This window comes from Protopterus annectens, chromosome 4.part0 (assembly GCF_019279795.1).
Source record: "Protopterus annectens isolate FY-2018-M chromosome 4.part0, PAN1.0, whole genome shotgun sequence".
Taxonomy (NCBI): domain Eukaryota; kingdom Metazoa; phylum Chordata; order Ceratodontiformes; family Protopteridae; genus Protopterus; species Protopterus annectens.
Window position 1 is genome coordinate 1,400,337,751 of NC_056733.1, and position 17,787 is coordinate 1,400,355,537.

Below are 17,787 nucleotides of genomic sequence, written 5' to 3' on the forward strand. Positions count from 1 at the left end.
AATGGGTGGGGGATATACGTTTGTCTCCCAAATGGGCAAAAAAATCTAGAAGATTTAGGATTTTTGCTTGGAAATGTTTTAATAGACATTTTTATACCCCAAGTACACTCCAGAGAATTCTTCCTCAGATAGAGAGGAAATGTTGGAAGCATGATGGAGAAGAAAGAGAAAATTAGGAGCATATTTTCTGGGAGTGTAATGAGTTGGCAGACTTTAAAGATTTCCCGCAGACAACTGTATCAGAGATACTGGGTGAGCAAATTGGTATAACTAGGGAAATTACTTCTCTGAGCTATGATACAGAATCAGAATTGCCTAAACATAGCAAGGCCTTGCTGAGTCTAATTATGGTGGCTACCAAAAAAGCTATTACTAGAAAATGGAAGTCAAAGTCTAAACCAACGGTGCTACAAGTAGTGAATACAGTAACAGAGATAAAACAAAAGGAACTGGGATCTTTAGAAAGGGTAGGAGCAAATTACATAGGAAAAAATGGGAATTGTGGGAACAATACATATGGGGAGGAATGAGGTTTAAAAGAAGGCAGGATTTGAATGAGCTATGTAATGCCCGACTGACAACGATTGGGCAGATTACAAATAATGTATAATTTTTGCAACTAAAATTATGTCAATATGGTTTGTGATGTAAAATGTTTGCAACTAAGATTATGACAATATAGTCTGTTTTCATTTATATAAGTGTATGACTGCCTGTCATAAGTGATAATTTAATAAAGATGTTTCTTGTTTTAAAAAAAAAAAGCATATTCACAAACAAAATGACAACTGCTTGAATGCTTTTAGTTTCTTTATTCAGATCACTATACTTTTCAAATGGAAATGGTGTCTTTTAAAGACAATCAGGAAAAAATATGCTTCAAGTATGTTACTATGACTCCTGTGAGACAAGTATGGAACTATAACTCTTAGAGAGACCTTAAAGAACCAAAGAGGACATTTTATAACAGATTTTAAAAAATGTCAACTTGTGTACCTACTCAATATTCATCCCATCTTTCCATTTCCTCTTCTTTTTCAAGTCTCCCGCCATACAGTATTTAATTTTGGCAAACAATCCTGAGTTTTATCTGAAGTCATCCATTCATTCATGGTATATTTATCTAGAATTTTTCTAGTTGGCATCTCTTTACTGTTAACTGATTAATAGAAAGGGTGGTTTCAGTGTACATCAATTAGTGTTAAAACAGATAAAACTGCCTTGCTATTCACTGTTTCATTAGGCTCTGAAGAAGTCAGTTGAATTGTTAAAACTGATGAAAAAGGAAACAGGTAGTCGATACAATCCAAGCAGTCACAATGAAGTATACTGAACGTAAGTTTATTTTTAAATCCACAAACGTTAGAACGAAAACGTTTGTGGATTTAAAAATAAACTTACGTTCAGTATACTTCATTGTGACTGCTTGGATTGTATCGACTACCTGTTTCCTTTTTCATCAGTTTGGTTTTTGTGTATTCGAATTGTTAAAACTGACCGATTTAATTTTCCAGAAATTTTCTCACAGGATTTTATACCTTGGATTTAATAAATTTTGGATTTGTTTTATTCCATAGTCCCGTATTCAGCATTTTTAAGTCGTTTTTGCAGGCATAACTGACTTTAAAGGATCTAGTACTGAGTTTCATTTTTGTCAATTCATAGGATGGACATTGTGAGCAACCGTTGCTCAGTATATGTCTTTTACTGGTCGGTCGCTTGAGCTTTTTTCTGGTATAGTTTATTTAGCCTCTTTACAATGTTGTTTCTTAAATCTGAAGAAATTTTTGGCAAGCAGTCTACCAGTCGAGTGGAAGATACAGTTATCCAGAGCAACAGTTTCCCATTTGGTCAACTTACTCAATCGGTCAGAAACCTCATGGCATTAGCTGAAATTTTAACTCATAAATTGGATGCAGCCCTGCCTTATCCCCGTATCCTACTTCACTGTCCAGTTCCTTGAGCTCCAATTCCAATGGTGCTTCAAATGGTAATGTTCATAACAATATAGAAATCCATGAGAGTAGCCACAATAAGGAAATGACCACTTTACCATCTAAAAGGAATTATCGTCTTGCTTGATGCTCAGGTCTGCCCGTGCAAGGTAACCAGTGCTCAAGAGCAGGTAAGCATAACTCAGGTACTTGTTCAAATTCTATCAGTACTGATACAGCAAATAAGTCAGACTAGTACAAAATGCTGGCACTATTAATAGTGGTCAAGTGAACAGTTATAATACTGGACTAGTTCATATGGATATAAAACAGTGACTGAATAACTTTTCATTTGACTCTTTGGGGACCCACTCAGTACAAAAAACACCAGATATGTCCGTGGCAAAACAAATTACTAGGTTGCAAAGTTTATTGTTAAAATACCGTTAAGTTTCAGTCAGAGAATGTTTATTTGGAAGCATGCATTGGTAAAAATATAGTGCAAAAAGGACTACGTTTATGGAGGTTCTCCAATGGAGTTTATCATAGAACTCTATTGTATTCCGAACTAGTTCAAATGTTTAACCACAAAAGTTTGTGTCTCTTGAAAATAATTATACATGAAAATACAAACAGAATGGTTGCCATTCTAGAGCAAATAGAAAACTTGCATGCTAACATAAAAAATGATCTTCTTTTTGAACATCATATTGATTCTTATAATAAGGCCTTTTTGGTTGTGGAAAAGCAAGGAAAGAGAAAAATCTGGATCATGATCAAAAGCATATGCAATGCAGACAGCCTATCCAGCCCCAAAATGTCCAGTTATAGTAGACTCAAAGTCGGACAACAGTCACGATAGTATGTTTAGGAAATTTTGCCAGATCACAACCATGATACATTAGATAATGGGGCATTTAATCAAGAACAGCATCTGGCTAATTCCGCGTCTTTTTGGAGACTGGCAACAATTCAATTGACATGGTCATGGAAACCCTGACATGCCCATCCATGAACACACAATTCAATTGACATTGTCATGGAAACCCCGACATGCCCATCCATGAACACGAGAGGCAGCAACACATCGAGGGGAAGACGTAGAGTCAGGGGTCGAGGAAGAAGATGGGGACGGAGATACTGACTGAGCAATTTGGACATTTAAATAATGACATTTTGCAGATCTCTCCTTACATTTTGTCAAGAAATGGTTTTAAAATTTTTAATTATTCAAGCTTGGCAGTTCAGGATGTACACTTTGACTTATTTGAAAAAGTTTCTTCGTATGTCCCCTTTATTAAATTTAATATAGGTAATGCACTTTTAGAATGGTTCAAAACAAATCAATCACAAAAATTCTGGACAGGCTTAAATAGACTCCTCCACCCAGGTAAATCATCAACCCCTACCCCCTTAGCTATCCTACAACAACCTCATAAAATTGCTGCTAATACCTTTAACGCTTTCTTTACAGAAACCGTGCAATCCCTAGCCAACCATCTCCCAATACCTCAACTACTACCATACCCCCACAAGAAAATAAAATCTCCTTCAAGTTTGATCTAGTACCTACATCACTTATTAAGTCTCTACTTAAAAAAAAATGAAACCCACCATCCTTTCAGCAGATGTACTACCCGCAGAGTTTCTCCAAAAAGCTGCTAATGAAATAGCAGATCCAATTTCAATTTTAATCAATCGAACTATTCTCGAATCCTACACCCCCTCCATCTGGAAGATCTCACACATTATTCCTCTTCACAAACAGGGACATTCCACTGAACTCTCAAACTATAGACATATTGCCATACTATCTCTCCTTGCTAAAATAATGGAAAAATGCAACCATAAGCAATTTCTAGCCTACCTGAATCAGAACAATCTCCTAACCCCCTCCCAGCATGGATTTAGACCTTCCCATAGCACTACCTCAGCCCTTCTCTCCTTCTCTCACACAATAATTCAAAACCGCAATGACAAGCTCTCCTCAGCTCTCGTTCTAGACCTATCCAAGGCATTTGACATGGTAAATCACCAACTACTCCCAGACACACTAAAATCACTCTCTATAGACAACCTAGCAATTAGCGGGTTTCATTCTTACCTAAGTGCTAGACAAGACAACAAGCTGTACTATGGAAAGATAACCTATCCCCCCTTTTACCAGTCACCCTTGGAGTCCCCCAAGGATCTATATTAGGTCCCCTCCTATTCCCCATATTCATTAATGACCTGCACGCAATCATCCCAGATGCAACATGTATTCAGTATGCAGATGACTCCACACTAATTTGTTCTGCCACCTCACCCACAGACTTATAATCCTTAACCCAAATCACTTTTAGTAAAGTAGAGAACTGGCTCACTAGTCGCCGACTACTATTAAACCCAAATAAAACCAAACTATTACTCTTCTCCCCTACGCGCAAAGTCTCCTCACCACCTCTCACCATAACATCTAACAATGGCACCATAATTTCTCCCCAGAACCTTGTACTAAACTACTAGGGGTAATCATCGACAACAAGCTAAAGTTTGATGCTCACATAGACAAACCTATCAAAACAGTTAATGAGAAACTAGGCTCTTTATACAAAATTAAACAATTCCTAATCCCAGCTGCCAGAGCTGTTATTGCCCAGACACACCTGCTATCAACCCTTCTTTATGCCTCACCCATCTTAGTAAACCTAAGTAAATCAAACCTCAATAAACTTACTAGCTGCTACAATAATATAGCCAGATTTGCTACAGGTTCAGCTTATAGAACCCATCACTGCCTAAACCTTAAATCCCTAGACTGGCTAGAACTACCCTATCAACTTCAATATAACCAACTTACAGTCCTTCACAAAATTCTCTTCCAACCAAACAGTACACCCATACTGAAAAATATTATCACTCCCTACAATAACCTAAAAGCCTTCTGCTCTTCCAACAGAATGCTAGTACAAACTACTAAAGCTCACAACTCAGCTGGTGAGTCACTATTCTCCAACTCTGCTGGCAAAAACTGGAACTTACTTCCTGCTGAACCTACTACTCTGTCCTTACCCCAATTCAAAATATCCCTAAAGAAACACCTATAAACACATTGGCTTTGTCTATGCACAAACCCTGACTAACCCCACTCAAAACAGAAACAATATATGAGAACCTAGCTACAGGTATAAAACTCTGATCCTTAAATTGCTCAGAATTAATTTGTCTCTCTCCTGCTGGTAAGATTTGAAATAAGGTTGTTAGCATAAATGTTAGCCATCTTAAGGCTGTTTCCCCTTTCAGATATAATCTCTAACTATCCCCTCCTCAACGACCCTAAGGCTAAATGTTTCCTCTTCCCAAATGCAATCGCCAACTATTTCCTCCTTACCTATTAACTTCCATCTATTTCCTGTCTGTACTTCAGAAAAGCATGTAATTGTGTGTATATAGCATTAAACAAATACATATGTTGTTATAATACAAAATAAGAATTTCACTGTAATTACACTTGTTTACGTATATTTGGAGCTTTTCTCCCTGGGCCTCAACTGAAAATGGACATGTATCCAGTTGGACTTTCCCGGTTAACAAATGTAAAGTAAAATAAATAAACTAAAACTTTTTGTACATAAATAAATTAAATTTGTTAATATATTTTAATAAGAAAACTGGTGTTGCAACATATTCTCAAAATATGATTAAAAAGAAAAGTTCTTTCGTCCCTCCAAACACACCTCTTAGTAGTGCATTTCAAGACTTATGCAGATATAAAATGTTTGAACTCAGTAAACAGCAAGGTTCCCATTATAATTTGAATTGCATGAGCGTCATGTACTTAAATCTATTTCAACAGCTAATACATTAAGGGTTATGCAATCCAACAAGGGAGATGGAGTAGTTCAAATGGACATGATTGATTATACAGAAAAAAAAATTATGAATTGCGTCTTGACACTAGTAAGTGTGAAGCAGTTCCCTTGATAAGATCCATACAGCATATTGAAAAAATTATTTATATTTAATGGGTATGCTTTTGGATGATGTTATTACATGTGAAATATATGAACTTTTACTTTTAGATCAATCAAAAATGCCAATTGTTTTTGGAATACCGAAGGTCCACAAGGACAAAGAAAATCCCCCTTATGAGACCAACAGTGTCAGCAATGGGGACGAAAACATTTCCATTGGGAACTTATATAGACCAAAAAATTGAAGAATTTTTTAAGTGATTATAAGTGCATACTAAGAGATTCATGGGATTTCCTCCATCAGTTTCCACAACTTTGAAAATTTAGATGGAGTCAAACTAGTTTGTATTGATGTGCAAAATTTATTTGGGTGCATTCCCCATGAAGAGTTAGACAGTTTCTCCCAGGCACTCAACCTGTAAGGACAGAACATAAGTTATTACTGAGTCTTATGGAACTTATTTTAGAAATTAATTTTATGATGTTCGAAGGGGAGTTTTACAGGCAAAAGCAAGGGGTAACCATGGGAGCTATCTGTGCCCCGATTTATGCCAACCTTATAATGTGGGTTTGGGAACAGGAAATATTGTTCAAGTCATTGTAAAAAGAAAGTTGGGCACATTATGTCTGTTATTTGGATGATATTTTTTCTTTTATGTACAGATACTATTGAAAAGATGAATTATTGTTTTGATTTTATAAATGTATCTACTTCTTAAGTTTACAAATACAGTAACATTTCCTTCAGTTTGAATGTAATGATGTATACAGATAAGGGAGTATTTAAGTCCACTATATATAGGAAGTCCACATTCTCAAATGCCTACCCACATTTTAACAACTCACACCCAAAGTTTCAGAAAAAGTCCCTGGTTGAGGGATAATTTGTTCATTTATCAAGAATGGTATAAGATTATTTGTTTTTTTTAAAAAAAAGTGTGTGAAGTGTTGATAGATATGTTTAACGAAAGGGGGTATACTTTAAACTGTATTTATGATCTATATGGAGAAGTGCTTTCACAACTGGAGAGGCGATTTTGTCCAATTTTAGGTCAAGCAGAAACTAATACTAATAATGTTGATCACAATGAAGAAATAGGTGATATGACACAAAGTTTACTGATGGAATTCCATTCATTAATGTATGAAGTGAAAAACACTGTTAATAAAAATTGGTCAGCATTTAGAGCTGATAAAGACCTAGGAGAACTACTAGGTCAGGCTCCAAAGGTAGTTTTTAAAAGATGTAGGAATTTTAAGAATATTTTTGAGACTTGGAGAAACAGAAGCAAGGTAAAGGAATGCTGAAATGCGAAAGTTGCAGTTAGAGTAAATACATATTAGAAACAAAGGTAATTATTATGGGCCCATATAATATTTCTGTGAGACTGGTGGATGCAAGTAACTGCAATTCCGCTAGACTGGTTCATACAGCAGTTTGCTTCCCCTGTGGCTCATTTTGTGTAAATAAGATGAATCATGTTTTAAGACGTAGAATATTGATCTACATAACAACAACACTAGCAACGCCTTACATAAATATACTGTCACGGAAAGTAACAACTAAGTAAGATCAACAATTCCAGAAAGTGTGAAGAAATAGCCAGAAAACTCCAATTCTGAGCACTTTCATTCTTATTTATTGTTCAAAGAACTTCTTCAGAATGAATCACCATACAATTACACAGTTAATATAATGGCTAATAGCCAATAAATTTAAAATTAAGGTTGATGTCACTCCCTACCTGTTCCATCTCGTAACACGATTACTGATTAAGTGACCGGATAAAGGAACACTAACAGGTAATTAGGAATAAAGAAGAAAAAATGTGCTGGCTAAGCATAGTTTGCTTTGTTGTAAGTTTTCAAACTTCAAATTTTTGTTTTTGGAAAAAGTGGTTAATTTCATTGTGGATGTAAAATCACTTTTAGAAGTGAAGAAACTCGGGTGGCAAATTTTACTGAAGGCTGACCGGCTTGAACGACAACTTAAACATTAGGTGCGTTCTGAGATGGAACAGTTAGAAAGTGATGTCAACCTTAATTTAAAATGTATTGGCTATTATCCATTATATTAACTGTCTAACTGTATGTCAATTCATTCCGATGAAGCTCTTTGAACAATAAATAAGAACGAAAGCACTCAAAATCTGTGCTTTCTGGCTGTTTCTTCCCACTGGAGTTATATAAACATTTTCCAGTTCAATTCTTGACTGGAGTGACTTCTGTGCAGAGTCTGCATGTCTTCCCTGCATTTGTGTGGGTTTCCTCCGGGTGCTTCGGTTTCCTCCCACATTACAAAGAAATGCATCTGGAGCATTTCTCCCCGGGCCTCTGCTGAAAATTGGCTTTGTTCCAAGTCGGACTTTCCCGGTTAACAAATGTTAAAATAAAAAAATAAAATATGCTGTGTCCTGATTTTAAATCATGTAAGTTTGGGGTATTAGAAAAGGTTGCATTAAATCTATGAGGGGGTAGCTTTGAAACAATACTAGAAATGAAAGAATTACTACGGCAGCTACTCTCAAATTCCTTAGATCCTCCTGGTCTCAATGAAAATACATCTATTAGCAGTGTTCTGAAGCTTAGCTCATATGACAATATTTCAAGGTTTAATGATTTAGTTTTTTTTTTATTTTAAAATTGTATGACAAGTATTATAATACTGTGAATGTACATATATTTTATTATATAATTGTTTGCAAATCTATTTATGTATAAAGTTTTAGATCTAATACAATTAATTGAGCATCTCTTTATTGTTAATTGATTAACAGAGGGGCAGTTTCAGTGTACATCAATTAGTGTTAAAATAGATAAAACTGCCTTGCTATTCACTGTTCCATTAGGTTCTGAAGTCAGTTGAATTGTTAAAACTGACAAAAGTGCTCAACCTTTGTTACACGATTTAATGTTTTGGGAAATCTTGTCAGGATTTTATACCCTGGGTTTAATAAATTGTGGATTACTTTTATTCCATAGTCTCATATTCTGCATTTTTGCATCTATTTGTGTAGGCATAAGTGACTTAACAAGATTTGGTATTGAATTCCATTTTGCCAATTCAAAGGCTGGACATTGTGAGCAACCGTTGTTTGGTATGTTATTTAAAGGCAGCTATTGTCGCTTTGTTTATCATAATCCAGACTTATTAAAGGTTTTGCATAGACCATTTGGAACTACTGTTCTGTGAAGTCTAATAGCGTTCTTTGAATGGGTGAGATTTTGAGTACGATTATGTTTTAGCAATATATAGGACAGAGACATAAAAAGGACTGACATAGAAGTGACATCTTAAGTTGTGTCTTAACAGGTTTTAGTATGGGTAAAAGCTAATTGCTTAAAAATCAAAGAGAGGTAGTGTATGTTATATGGTAGTTACTGTAGGACACAGTACTAAAACCAATCTTACTGGATATTTGTACAAGTGATAATGCAGAGTGATTGCACAGAAGGGTATATTTTCTTGCATAAAACAGCAATTTACAACAGCAATTTATTTACTTATGTGTGGTAACTGGGAAGTTCCACATAAGCATATTTCATTTTCAGTCTTAGTGCATGGAGCAAAAAATCACAGTAATATAAGAATATAAACAAAGAGTGCAGCAATTATATAAAAGAGAAATTCACGATGCATTACAAATATTAACATAACTTCCCATAACACAACGTCAGAAAGCTACTTATCTAAGGAGATGTACTGAAGAGTGCCAATACATGTGTCATCAGGGAAAAAACAACACAGCACATGTAATACTTAGCACTGAGGAAACAATTATGAAGTACAGAAATGCACAAAGCACTGCAAATGGTACTTAGAATCCACTAACTTACAGTTAAAGGAGAACTACTTGACTAAGGAGATACAAATATCATATTTCTCTTGTTTTTGAACCTACATACTACTTTGTACTCTGTACTCGTTTTCCCTTTGCTCCTGTTCTTCTTTGTAGTTGTTTCCATGTTTATTGTCTTACTAAGACACAACACAAAAGTTTTAGTAAATGTTTCCTGTACTTATTTTAGTCATTGTTCACATGGCCGTCTATGTATCTGTATTATAATGTAGATAACTTTCCCTGGTCCAGGTCATGACTCAAACAATCCACAGAGCAGTTCACTTGTCCAGCTAACAGAGATAAAAAATAACTACATATGCATATTTCAGAACATATTCTTAACTAAATGAATGCTAGCAAAAAGGAAAAAGAAGTCTGAAAGGATTAAGTAGTCAGGTAAATACAGAAAGTACTTAGAAGGAACTGGGAAAGAAAGAAATTGGAAGAGGCAGAGAAGACAGTAGTCAGCAAGTTTTTGAACAGCAGGAAATAAGTGGGCTGTGAAAACAAAAGAACTCCTGAGTAGGATGGATATAAAACATAAAAAGTGAGCTGCAGAGATTAAAAAGATAAACCAAGGAAAAAAGTAATTAATAAAGATATCAAAGTTTGCCTGTTGGTAATGGAAAGAATCACTGACTGCTAATGAAAACCCGAACAGGGGAGGAGGGGTGGTAGCCCCAGTTGCATTACCAATCTAAAGTAACATAACTATAAACAACTTGCCATAAAGTAGCTAAATGGACTGTGTTAGCCTAGTTCAAGCTTTAGGCATGAGCTAAGCGAAAGATGAATTGATATTATTTGTTGAAGGGAGGTTCATGCCGATCAGCATTAGCAGACTAGGGTACAGCATGCCATTTTTATAAATAAGCAAACAGAACAGAGTAGATTCAATGGGACATGGCAAAATTAGTGGAAAAGTTAAATATTTAGTGGTCAACCCAGATCAGAGCAGCCAGAATGGGTATGCCAAGCAGACTTTACATTCCATCTCAGTTGTTTTTTTCTAAGTCTGTGGTTCACGACTAAAGTCTATGAAGTGATCTCTCATAAATCAACACCCTTAGCATGTTCTGAGACCATGTTTTAGCCATATCTTCATGGGCTGGAGCGAAACATCCTACTGCCTAAAAAGCTCAGAATCACAGAGTGAATCTACATATATTCCCTTGAAGAACTATATTGTTTGTTACTGATTTTTGCATTATGTACTAAACTGCTGTTCTTGAAATAAAATACCACTTTCAGACAAAATGAATCAATGTAAGCTCTTACTACCAGTGAGTACAAATTTTGTATGTACCATTGCTGTTTTAATTGTTACAGCATGCATTTTCTAGGCTGTGGCTGCAAATTCTATTTGGACTAACCCAATCAGCCAAGTAACAAATAAGTAAATAAAAACACACACTACATTTTTTTTCTGAACTTCATTCACTAAGAATGCAACACAAGACAAATCCAAAACACTTGAAGGAACACATCTCTCTCCAACAGCCTAATGTTAAAATGCTATCAATTTGGACTTTTTGCTGGAGAAGATATTACCTGTTTCAGAAGAGCCAACACATACAAGGGAAAAAGTCGCATGGAGAAAGGTGCAATAAGGCCAGGTTGCTGAACACTGAGAACTGAAGAACGATATGAAGACAAAGAATCAATTACAGCATTCACCAGGGCATCTCGAGCATCACCCAAGCTGGACGAAACTGAACGATCAACAGCTGTAATTCAGTTAAGGGGCAGAAATAAATATTTAGAAACTAGTTTTCAAGCAGCCAGTTTAGCCTCAGAATGACAAAAACATGATGACAATTAACTATTTCCATCAACCATGGTAATGATGTGATATTCTGAAATCTGACATTAATAAAAAAGCACTAACAAGATTCAACAAAATCAAGTGTTACAATCAAAATATCAAACATGAAGCTTTCTTACAAAACACATATGAAGGAGAGAGGTAAGCAACACCCAATTCTAACTAAACAAAACCTATATATATTTTTTTAATTCCTTTTTGCTATTGTTGATTTTTGCTTATTGCAATGTATTCTGTAATTACATTTTAATGACAGCAAAGAACACAAAACTTTACCTAAATGCACAAATATGTAACTAGTTATCTATAGCTGTCCCTCTTCTTAACAAGCCTATATCAAATACCCCAAAGCAGTTTACTACAGTAAGTCTGTTGTGCTACAAGTAAAATACTCGAAAACTATTACATTGTGAGTAGTTTTTGCCTACATCACTGTAGTGCATTTTTCCAGTTTCATTTCCACTACAAGTAGACCATTTCTTCATAAAAACCTTTGTAAACTTTAAGGATACCCGTGCATAAAACTATTTTCACTATTTTCTTTTGTTGACCACCATAGGCATAGGCAGCAGCGCAACCATTAAGGTCTGTGGATATATCTCCAAGTCAGATCTGTGGTGATGTCACAGAGGAATAAAGAGACTAGTGTATGAGGGTAAATCCTTGAGACACAGTGTAGAAAGCTCTTTATAACAAAATGGCACATAGACATCTAAGGTGCTTAAGGGGTAATGCATCTTGCTACTTAAGTCACTACGTGCCAAAATGTATGAAAAAAAAATTGCAAACATTAAATAATGCCAAGGAATGATTACCCTCTCAGAAAACTGAACCTTTTTAATATCCCTTTATAAATATTCCCAGTTTTTTGTAAGTCATGCTACCTATTTCACCATATTCTTCACCTGACCTCCAGACCTTTGATTATATTCTGAATAGTCTTACATGACCATATCATGCCACCTCTATTTTCTATCTTCCAACAAGATATTTAAATTATGCAATCTCATTGATTACACTGCCTAACCTTTTAATGCACATGGTGCAATTTCCCTTTCTCTCTCTCCACTAATGAAATCTTCTCTCTTTATGACTTTTTCAAACTGCACATTAATTCTTAAGATGTAGCCTTACAAATACACTAAAAAAGGTAAAATAGAAGTTGAACCCCTTCTATAATGCTGGATCATTTTCATCTTACTCTGTTTGATCCAAGTGTTGGATCCGCTTCTCCAATCCAATCCAGCCATCTGCCAGTATTCCTAGCCTTAAGCACCTTCTGATTTTTCCCTCCCATAATTCTCATCTTCCTACTAACCTCAAATCAACTTTGCCAACCAGAAGGTCCCATGCTGAAGAGTAGGACATAAAAAAGAAATGGGTGAAAGAAAACATTAAACCAATCTGCTAGTCTTTCAACAAAGTGACAATTTGGATGGGAGAAAGAGGAAGGAGTATCTTATTAAAAATACTAGTTTAGAAAAGATCCTGTATTATGGTAAGTACATAACTTCTGTATCTATTTTGTCCATCCAATCTGACTGCTGGGACAAAACTCCAAGCTACCTATTTTCTTGGGTGGAATTCACAACAGGATACCATTCAGAAATGAAGGCTGAAGGAAGTGCTGGATCTAGACATAACATTCAATTTATAATGCTTGGCAAAGTTGTACAATATATACAATGTTGCTGCAGCAGACATCATCCACAAAAGAATTTCTGAAAAAGACTACAGCAAAATATAGCACCTTCTTCTGGCATGAGCTCTTGGTTTAGTAGGTAAATTCTTATTTCTGGAAGAGAAGACAAAGGTGATGCAATCAGATAGCATCTGAGTGTTTCCTGTAATTGAGTATCTTTTCTGAAACTTGTTCTGTGGGGGTAAAATCTAAGATGCCTATGAATATTATAGGTATGAAACAGATAGTCTCCTTTGTTTAAATGATTAGGATTAGAAAAAACAATACTGGATTATGCCTTGTTTGATTCATATTGATCATTGATGCTACTTGTGAAATAAAGGATGGGTTGTTTCTCAGGGTACCACCATCTTTGTGAAATACTAAGCACGGAAGTGTGGAAGACAATGCATGAAGTTTGCTTCCTCACATCCCCCCAACCTAGCTTACTTATACTACCTCCCTATAGCCCTCTTTCTACATATCCTTACAGCTAACCTTTCAGCTAAACACCTCCCTACACACTTCCCACATCGCTCCACAATGCTTTCTCTCTTATATTATAATGTAAAGGCTTCTCAACAACATATCCCAGTGTCCAATTACAAGAATAACTGAAGAATAATATGTATTACCTTATGTAAGAATGTAAAATACCTATCCTCCATTTTAATGAAGAAAATAATTTATAATATGTTTGTGCATGGATGCTTGAATGTATTAATCTGTATATGAGGTTAAACTGTTTGAATGTATTACTCTGTATATGAAGGTAAATTACCTATCCATTGTATAAATTAAAGAAATAGTAATATGTATGTACATAGATGTCTGTAAGTATGGAGCTTTTCTCTCCAGGCCTCTGTTGAAAACAGGTACATTTGACCCAGACAGACTGTCCCTGTAAACAAATGTCAAATAAAATAAAAAATAAATTCTTCCCAGTCAATGTTTTATCTTCATCTATTCTTGTTGATTTTCTTTCAGGCTCTCTAGGTTTCTTCTTTACTGGCTGGCAGTGTACTTACTATCTAGTAACTGAATTTACTAAAACTTGTAGAGTTACTGGTCCTTCTCTCTCAGTTTCTTTTTTCACACTGGGAGAGTTGAAATCAAGCTGTTGATCATTGTGCAGCCATCCTGGAAGTCTGTTTTTCTTCATATTATTGTATGCTCAAATGATTCATCACACTATGTACACTATTTTCTCTCTGTAGCATGTGGAGCTTTTACCCCCAGACCTCTAATGAAAGGGGCTTTTCCAGCCAGATGGTCTACAAATAAACAAATAATAATAATAATAATACAAAAAACGAAAAGCTGGAAGCTCTTGATTACGGATATGGATAATAAGATGCAAGGAATGAAAATGTTTACGTCCCTCTAGTTTACATACAGGTCAGGCATATTTTATTAACTGCAAAAGATGTGGATGATAATTTATAAAAACTTAAGGGAATTTATTTGGAAGGGGAAGAGGACAAGAACCAAGTTAGATGAGTTAATTATCCCCACACAAGGCATTTTACTATTACTTAATTTAAAAGGGATCGTTCATAGCTACACAGTTAAGCCTCATACAGTTTTCATTTATGTTTTGTTGACCAGTTTAGTCCCCATTGGGCTAGTAGCCTCTTTTCAGGGGAGACCTGAGGTAGTATTTATACTACTAGGGAAAAGTTTGCCAGTACACTGGGAACTTCCTCTACTTAAATTCAATGTAAGGAGGAACGTTTTTGCTGCTGCACTTCCTGCTTCTTTTCCTGGCTCTGAGACATCTAGGAGAAGCTGTGCAGTAATGGAGGGAGAAGAGAATTGTTCTGTTGGTGACAAGTGTCAGACAGAAAACTGTTGAAAAGTGAGTAGATAGCATAAATGGTCAGCATTTTGCTGACGTTAAACCTCAGGATTTTGAAGTTGTTGTAACTGAAATTGCCTATTGAGGTTTGTCTGATGAAAAACTGGTTGGTTTATTGGACAAAGGTGATCTTGGAGAAGGGTCTGAGATTTCATGGTCAGATACGATAGAAAAGGTTTTTAGAATGAATAGCTGGAAGAATAAAAGGTACTTGTAAACTTTATTAAAAAGGGAAAAAAGTTTGTTTTTGAATAAGAAAGAAGAAATAACACAAGAGTTATTTTGTGGGGTATAACTTAGTGTTACCTTTAGCTTTTGAAGCAAAATACATTAAAATCTTTCATTCATTTGGGAAAAGAGACAATTGGTGACTTAAATATTTGAGAATGAAGACTTAACAAAATATTTTTGTTTGTGAAAAAAGGACTGTTACCCATGGAATGAATTTATCTTTTCTGGGCAAGGGACTCGAAATAAAAGGTTTTTGTTCAATTTCATACTGATGAAACTGAGTTAAAAGATGTTAAACATTATTTTTTATTTGTGTTATTTAGTTTCTGATATTTTGAAAGTTAAGGATGAGAGTGGTATTTGGAATGCGGGGGGGTGGGAAGTGGGTGTTATTTTTAAATATGAAAAAAATGTGATAAAGCATTTTATCAAGTACTGTATGTGTAGATAGTAATAGAGGAATAATTAAGCATATGAGGCATCCAAGGGCTCCTTTTGTGGAGATTTCAATTATCTAATAAATGAGTATACAAAAATAAGATGTAGTCAATGCGGGGAAAAGCTCTGATGAATAAATAAAAGGAATGTAGAATATGCAGAAGTGTATTTTTGGTTTGACTGTAAAAAGAATAACAATATAATGTTGAGCAGGATGATGAAGAAAGCAATGTAATGACTGAAAGTAATGAGGAAGTAAGGGAAATGGGTTAATGAAAAAGAGGATTATGTAATAAAAGATGACTTAAATAAAAATAAAGTTATGTACTCACCATAACATTCCATCAGAGTTGTCGATTTGTATGTATCCTCAATGGACGAGTTTGGTTCCAATCCCTTGGAACTGACTCGGCTGCTTGCTAAAGCTTGTGGACACCAAAAACTCTTGAGCTTTCCCTTTACCCATAACACACCTGGTTGAATACCTCAGATCAAGTTTGCTGACAGAATAAGCAGAAAAATAAGAAGGAAAGAAAACCCCAATGTCTCCAATGAAGACTATGTCTGGGTCTGTCACCACTATAATAATATGCTAGACTGTGAAAAAGGCAGAGACCACCTGTTTTTCCAAAAAAATTAGGTAGGGGGTTGAAGGGCGGGAGTTGAAGTTACAAGAAACTTGACAACTCAGATGGAATGTTATGGTGAGTACATAATTTCTTTATCTGAAGTTGTCAATTTTCATGTTATCCTCAATGGATGGGACAGAGTCTCCAGCTAACTTACTTCCTGGGTGGACTAAGGAAGGATATTCTTAAGCATCATTGAGCCAAATGATGCTCTATCCCTGGAGACCAGTTCCAATTTGTAATGAGTAATAAAGATATGGGGCTTGGGCCATGTCGCTGCTGCACATACGTCTTTCATGGATGTTCTACCCTGAAAAACAGCTGATGTAGCTACAGCGCTTCTGGCATGAACCTTTGGGAGTTTTGAAAGAGTAACACCTGATATGGAATATGTAAAGAAAATGCAGTTAGCCAGCCATTTTGCTAAAGTGAATTTGGATACATCTTGTTCCAATTTGGTATGTGAGAAGGAGATAAAAAGCTGTTCTGTTTTTCTGAAGTCTTTTGTCCTTTGTAGGTAGAAACAGAACTGTATGTACATCCAAAGAATGTAAACAATACTCTCCTTTATTAAATGGATGGGGAAGAAAATTGGCAAGCTAATACATTGACTGATGTTCTCAGAGACCATTTTTGGAAGGAACGAAGAGCTGGCTCTGAGTGAAACCCTGTCCTTATGAAAGACTAGATATAGAGGTTTAGATGAAAAGGCTTGAATCTCTGAAATTCTTCTGGCAAAAGTGAGTGCGACTAACAGAATAGTCTTCCATAAAAGGAACTTAACATCACAAGTGTGGGCAGGTTCAAACAGTTGTTGACTGACTGCTCGTAACACCAAGTTGAGGTCCCATGGTGGAGTAGGGTTTCTGAAGGGAGATTGTAACAGAAGAGTACTCTTCAAGAAAGACTTACAGAGTCTGTGTGAGGTCAGAGAAAAGTCTTGGAAGCCAATATGGAAGTTGGAAACAGCTGCTAGTTGGACTTTGATGGTGAAAGCAGAGGCCGCTTATCAGAAAGCAATGCAAAAAATGTAAGTATTTCATCAACTGGGGCTGAGAAGTAATGTTATGTAGAGCCCAGTATACAATTTTTTTCCATTTGCTAGAATACAATCTTTGTGTGGAAGGCTTATGAAACAATAGTAGTATGCGTCGAACAGGGGACAAGAGCATAGGATGTCTGGCTGCTAATGGAACTAGAGAAATCAAGCTGTCGCTTGAGATTGTGAATGTTGGGGTGAACTATGAGCCATGCCTGTTGGATGGGACAGGAAATCTGGAATTGGATCCAGAATCTAAGGTTGTTTGATTAGGTGAGGCCAAAGGAAGGGGAACCAAATCTGTTGAGGCCAAAAGGGGGCTTTGAGGATGACTTTGCTCTTCAACCTGATGGC

At 35.8% G+C, this 17,787-nt stretch overlaps 1 protein-coding gene across 1 annotated transcript in view; it reads right to left on the bottom strand.

Annotated features, from left to right (window-relative positions):
- The window catches only part of SEC24A (SEC24 homolog A, COPII coat complex component), a 2,581,543-nt gene that overhangs the window by 491,751 nt on the left and 2,072,005 nt on the right, over positions 1 to 17,787 (bottom strand). Inside the window, exon 18 of the mRNA XM_044069234.1 lies at positions 11,284 to 11,459. Coding sequence (XP_043925169.1) covers positions 11,284 to 11,459 — 176 coding nt within the window. The remainder of the gene's footprint in view (positions 1 to 11,283; positions 11,460 to 17,787) is intronic.